Raw genomic sequence first — 6,534 nt, forward strand, 5'->3', positions numbered from 1 at the left:
AAGATTTTATTTATATATTTGAGAGGGAGAATGAGAGAGAGAGAGAGTGCATGAGAAGGGGGGAGGGTCAGAGGGAGAAGCAGACTCCCCGCTGAGCAGGGAACCCAATGACCTGGGTCAAAAGCAGTCCCTTAAGCAAATGAGTCACCCAGGTTCCCCTCAAAATTAAACTTAAGTTTAATTTATTTCCCTGTATGACCTCATATGAAAGATCATGGGTGTTTACCAATCCACAGGCACAGTACTGACCTAACTTGCCACCTAAGGAGTCTGACCACTGAGTTGATCTCGGGCACAGAAAGAATAATTTATCTTAACTGGGTCCTCTCTGAGAGACATATGTATTCACAAAGCTTAGCAATAAATAAATAAATTTTATATAGACATATAATTTTATACATAGATATACACACACATATACAGATACATGTAATTATATGTATCAAATATTTTAAATTTATTTTTTTTAAACAAAGAAATAATATAGGCATATATTCAACCCATTAGCAGTGTTTACTTCAAGTTGTAAAATGAAACACATGTTCAAAGTTATAATCAGTCAAAACTAAAAGAGAATATAGCTAGAGCAGCAATGAATTTTGTTCCCAAATCAAAGGCTCTTTACTACATATTCCAGTCTCTGTCTAACCAATAAGATCTGTGATACCATATTAAAACTAACATTTGAGGCAAAACAGTTCACCAGTGAGATCTTCCTAAAAGAACAGGTACATTGGTACCCAAAGATATCAGATTATTTGACAACTATTTTTAAAGAGTAATGACTCTTTTTTCTACATTTCTTAATAATAATAATAAAAAAGATATACTCACATCTAATAAACCAGTAATGGCTAATTTCATCCCTAAAACTCTAGAGTTTCATCCCAATTTTTTTTTATGTGCAGAAAAAAGCATCATGGAATAATACTGTATTATTATTGTATGTAACAATGCTATTTCCTGTTAATTTTTTCCCCTCTCTACTCTTCCAATAAAACCCACATCTCAAAGATCTAAAATCTTCTTTTTGACTATTCATCCCCCCAAGGATTTATCCTTCATGAGAAACTCCAATATTCAATTGTAGGACTCGGATATGTGAGGCACTGATTCACTTGTATTAATCATGACAATCTAAGTAAATTGTAAGTTCCTTAAAATTCTTACCTTACCATCATTTTTAAGCTGCTTCTTTTTTCACCAAAGGCTGACTATCTTACTAAGTACATGGCAAATGTCACCGTATAAATCTACATACACTAATTCTTATTCTCAATTCTGTTTTTTATTCTCAAGCCTGTTAGACCAGAGTCAGAGTGGCCACTAAGAAGAATGCCTTTTCACACTATTGATGTTCAAAGACAGGAAAAATGCATCCCAAGCTACTGCTTTGAGTTCACTGGGACCAGAATCTACAACTTGCTCATTTTGGTAGTCATACAAAGATAATATAGTACTTGGCACATTGTAGGCACTGAATAAATATGTTGAATTATACTTCAGGATTTTCCATTATACTACAGAAGATCAAAAGACCCTTACTATTTCTGAAAAGTCATGTTATTTAAGATTTTACTATTTGCTGAGGATAGAATAAAACTGCCCTTAGACTTTGCAAAAATGCTGTTCATCATCTTCCAATATATAATCCAATTGTGAATGATGAAGCAGTGGATAAGTAAATAGCTCATCATAACTCAGTATAATGCGGAGTTTTGTTCTAATTAGTACAATGTTTCTAGCAGCTATTATTATATTCGAATCTACTCCAATACCTGAATATTCTGATGACTCAAGTCCAGAAAACTTCTAAAAAGAAAAAGCCGTTTTGAAATAACCTCAAAGGTCTAAAGCTGTTGGTGCAGAATTTATGCAAAAAAAAAAAAATATTCAAAAAAGGATATTGCATTTTAGAATAGAAGAAGCAAAAAAGAAAAACAAATACCATACAGTGACTAACATAGTGATCTAGTCATAATCAGCTTTTAAAAAATTTCTAATTTCTGCTCCAAGTTAATAAGAACTGTCTACTAATTTATGTCAAGATATGGCATGGCCTAAGGGCACAGCATTGCCAATAAAGGAATTAGAATTCTAAGTATAACAGTTTATGTTTTTAATACATAGCAGTGGCAAGCTGACAGAATACTGAATGTAACAATTGATGAAGAGTGAGGTTCAGAGCTGCAAGTCATAGCTACAGAGACCAACAAGTTCTGTGATTTTACAAAGTTTTAAGTTACCCCTCCATTCAAAACTCCATCAAAGGCATGTTCAATCACATGTGCAGTACTATCTTAAAAAGATAAATGCTGGACAACTGCAAGATGTCATAAGTTAAACATGCCCTACAAATACTTTTCTCAAAATAACTATCATTCACATTATATAAAAGGCCAGAGTTCTGAGATTTGGCCTTAGTAGACACAAGGCCATGTGCAAACCCAGGACAATGATAGCCTCAAGAAAGTAATTAGCAACAGCATCACAGCCTTTATCATTCATAAATTTCACTCTCGGGGTAAGATTTTTCCACAAACAGGCCCTGGCAGCCAATCAAAGATCCCAAAGCATTTAAGTCAAAATTTTATCTCTCAATCTGTCCAGAAGATAGATCCTTTCATTTACTTGGTTGTACATTATTTACGTTTCCCCATACGTTTTGTAAATGACCTGTTTTTGTTTTTGCCCTTAGGGAAGGCTCAAATAAAAGAAGACAAAGAAAATTAAAAAAGGTGAGAGATCTGCATATTTCCTGACTGACCTCTTCGTGATTCTAATGAAGAGCCCTAGGGGAGGTTAAAAGTTTTCACCCTATATCTACCTGGTCTCCAGATGTCTACAAGATAATGAGCCCCAGCAGAACCAGGACTCTGCAGTTTCTCCTTATTTATTCTGTCTAAAATAGACAGTGGAGTGACACATCATAATATAAGGAAGTATGTGCCCACAGAGGCAGAGTTTTGACTGCCTTTCTCTTAATTTCAGCCTCTTCCCCAAGACAACAAACACCTTACTTTGCTGATGTAGGCTTGCCACATCCCCCACCGGTAGAAACCTCAACTACTATAAAGCACAGTTCTGCCAAGGGGAGCAAGCCCAAATTTGCTCATTTTTTAAAACGCCATAATCTTTCAGATGGAAACACAGCCTGCCAAAGATGTCAAATAAAAGAATAACAAAGAAGAAACGAACAGCATCTTTAGACTTGAATTGCAATGCACAGCCTCGCCATCTGTCAACCAGTTGTGAAGCAATGATCCCATGGATGCCCTGTGCTCACGGACAAGTTAGATCCTTGCACCCATCATCTGTGTCAGTCCCCACTCTCAGGACCTCAGTGGTAATTACGTTCTGTCTCTGGAACAACCTGCAAAAATGGCATGAGCCACTGGCAAACCCAACCCTGCCACTGAATGGGCCATTTTCACAGGTTTGCATTTGGTAACAAATGCGGAGCTCGGTTCCTAGAGGGGATAGGAAATCCGGGGAGTAGGGGAGTTGGGCTGGGGAAGGTGGGGGTGGAAAGGGGACCCTTTCTTAGCGTTTGTATGGGAAACTGGACAGAGGAGGGTCATCTCCAGAGGCCAGGCGGCCAATCCACCCCCCAGTCTCCTCCTCCTTGGCCTCAGAAAACAGGAATACAATTTTGGACCTCGAGTATGTACCACTCCTTCCCTTCCCCGCCGCGGCCACCACCTTAGAAGTTACAGGCTTCGCTCTCGCACAACTGCGGGTGCGGACTCCCTGACCGAGAGCCAAACCAGCCAGCCTTCGCGAGCGGGAACCGCGGGCTCTCGGACTCCGCCACCAGCTCCGCGACGCCACCCGCTGCCGGCGGGGCAGGCTCGCGGGAGACCCCACCTCTCCCACCCGGCCCTCCTCCCCCCCACACCCCCGCCGCCGGGAGCAGCAGCCTGACTTACGCAGCCTCAACCCCGGCACCGCCTTGGCTTCCTCGGATCCCAATCACAGGGGTAGGGGTGGGAGGGCACACGTGGAACGAGGGTCAGGGTGAGGGGAGGGGGGAGCGGGAAAGAACGAGACAGTCCGGTTCCCAAGAGCCAGGACTCAAGTGGCAAGACCCTGCTGCACGCCCACCACACACACGAACGCGCTCACCGACGCGCCCCAGGTTCAATGCCAAGTGTCTACAAGATGGGAGGCAGGAAGGAGGTGGGGTGGAGGGAAGGCCCGGAGTTACTGGGAGCGGCATTCGGAGAGCTGAGGATGCTTCAGGAACTGCCAAAGTGAGGAAGTCCCAGACCCCCACCGTCTCCATCCCCAAGTCTCGGCTCCCCTGCCTGCCGCCCGGGTCTTCTTCTTTCTAGCCGGGCTCCAGAGGCGGGGAGGCGAGTCGGAGCCAAGCTTCCCCTGGGCTGCCCTCCCCGGCCTGGCCCAGGGCCCGGAACCCGGCCCCCCTCCAGCCCGGGCTTGGGGAGATTGCCAGGCAAGGAGCGACTTGCCAATGGACTCTGGGGAAGCAAGAGGGCACGACAGGAGCATTTTGCACGCTCTGGCCCGGCTGCTCATTTCTTCCTCTGTCGACACACCCCCAGTGTGCCCCCTTCCCGGACATTACACGCACACACAAACCGAGACACGCACGCGTTCGCCCTTCCCACCGTCCCAGGTCCATCGATTAAAACACTAGTTGATTTCCTCCTGATTAAAAAGAAAAAAAGGAAAAAAAAAAAAAAAAGTGCAACAACTGTTCTCCGGAGTCGCCCGAGCAAAGAAAGTCCGTCTGCGGGCGTCTTTCTATAGTTTTCCAGGAGTTAAGAAAACGGGCGGTCTCCAGTGAAAACGGGACCGGAACCCCGAGGGGGCGAAAGGTGACGAACTCCTTCCCCACCCCCGCGCCTCTCACCTCCTTAAGTTCCTTGGCCACGTCCTTCAGGTCGCCCAGGACTAATTCCAGGTCCTCCACGATGATCTTGATCTGCTCCTTCACCTTGGTTTTGGAGGCTGCCGGCGGTCCCTCGGCTGGAGAGGACGAGGAGGGGGTCCCCTTGGACTTGGCTGACATTCTCTGGGGGCAGGCGAGGCAGGTCAGCACTGGCGGGCGAGCGGAGGCTGCTGCGCGCCCCCGTCCCTGGCGCTGCTGCGGCCGCCGCGATCCCCCCACATCCTGGACGCTCCTTGGGCAGCGGCGGGTGGCTGCGCTCGGCGCTCGGCAGGGCGGCCGCACCGTGGTGCTGCCATCAACTCCCCGAGACGCGGCGCTCGGCGCGGGGCTGCAGACGGGCGAGCAGCGCGCCTGCGCCTCCTCCCGCCGCCGCCCGCCGCTCTCGCGCACACACGCGCTCGCTCCCCGCCCGGCGCGCCCGGGGCTGCCAGCTGCAGTCCCCGCCGCCCGGCCCTCCGGGAGCCCTGGCCCCGCACCTGGACGCCCGCGCGCTCCGCGCCCTGCCCAACCCCGGCCTCGAACCTGAGCTGCCCTCGTCTCCGCAGCCCGAGGTGGGCTTTCTCACGGCTAGCCCCGCTGGCTTCCTTCTCGCCCGCGGGCAGAGCCATGGAGCCCCGGCACACTTTGTGACAACGTGCAGAGAACCACAGTAGGGCCGGCAGTTGGATTTGGGGGCGGGGGGGAGGGGGTAGAAAAGCTACCCTAGGTGTTTACCCAGGACCAGAGTGTGTTCGGAAGGCCTCCAGTCATACTCCTGGTGACCTGCGAGTTAAACAGAGGTGTGTCTACTTCTGCAGGAGAGAGGGAGAGATGTGCATAAGTGATGAGCCCTCGCCCCCGGAATAATGAAATTCAACCAATACTCTTGAAAGAGTTTGCCTAATCCTGCTGATTCCACAAAACTAACAGCGGATTTATTAATTTCAAGTCTTCACACCAAAAATTCCCCGGGGAGACTGTCTGAGTCATCTTGGCTGTACTTATCTGGGACAGCTCCTCTTTTCTTTTTTTTTTTTTTAAACTGTTTTCGTGACCTGTGCCCCTGTGTGTTTTGAGTGGAGCGGGGAGGGAATAAGCTGTCCGCATCTCTTCTTAGGGGAGTTGAATAAGAAGAGTGCCTACAACTTTTCTTTTTTTTCATCAGTTCTTTAAAAAAAAAAAAAAAAAAAAATCTCCATTTCAAACATTTTGCTACTAAATAGGAAATAACTTTCTGACTGTTCTGTCAAAAGGACCCAGGGAGGGGAGTTAATAGGAAGCCTTCAGTTTCATTCTCAGTAGGTGGCTCCCATTCTCATTAGCTAAAGTTTTAATTTCCTTAGTAAAAAACCCATGGGCTATTAGCTACTGACCTGGCAGGAAGGCTGTACTTTATTGTCTTCAGCACACACTACTCCGAATCATTATTTTAATAGGCTTCCCCTCTTCATCATGCCTTCCCAGGGCCCTTGCTTCTTCCTCCTCACACCCCAGCTGGCTCCAACAAGCTTCTGGAGTTGAAGAAAATCTTGACAGTTCTTCTGAGTTCCTTAAGCCCACCAAGGTCAGTCAGTGTTAATTCTGAACAATTTATCTTGACAAAATCACTGGAAGTCATATATGAAATATGAAAAAAAAAAAAG

At 46.6% G+C, this 6,534-nt stretch overlaps 1 protein-coding gene across 7 annotated transcripts in view; it reads right to left on the reverse strand.

Moving 5' to 3' along the window:
• Positions 1-5,737, reverse strand: part of PRR16 (proline rich 16) — a 194,757-nt gene extending 189,020 nt beyond the window's left edge. The window contains exons 1-2 of one of the 7 annotated variants that reach the window (XM_059175784.1): positions 5,627-5,737; positions 4,874-5,035 (exon numbers count right to left, since the gene is read on the reverse strand). In XM_059175784.1, coding sequence (XP_059031767.1) covers positions 4,874-5,035; positions 5,627-5,662 — 198 coding nt within the window. In that variant the 5' untranslated portion in view covers positions 5,663-5,737. The other 6 variants (XM_059175786.1, XM_059175788.1, XM_059175787.1 and 3 more) reach the window with 6 other exon arrangements.
• Positions 5,738-6,534: the final 797 nt, after the last annotated feature.

This window comes from Mustela lutreola, chromosome 5 (assembly GCF_030435805.1).
Source record: "Mustela lutreola isolate mMusLut2 chromosome 5, mMusLut2.pri, whole genome shotgun sequence".
Classification (NCBI taxonomy): domain Eukaryota; kingdom Metazoa; phylum Chordata; class Mammalia; order Carnivora; family Mustelidae; genus Mustela; species Mustela lutreola.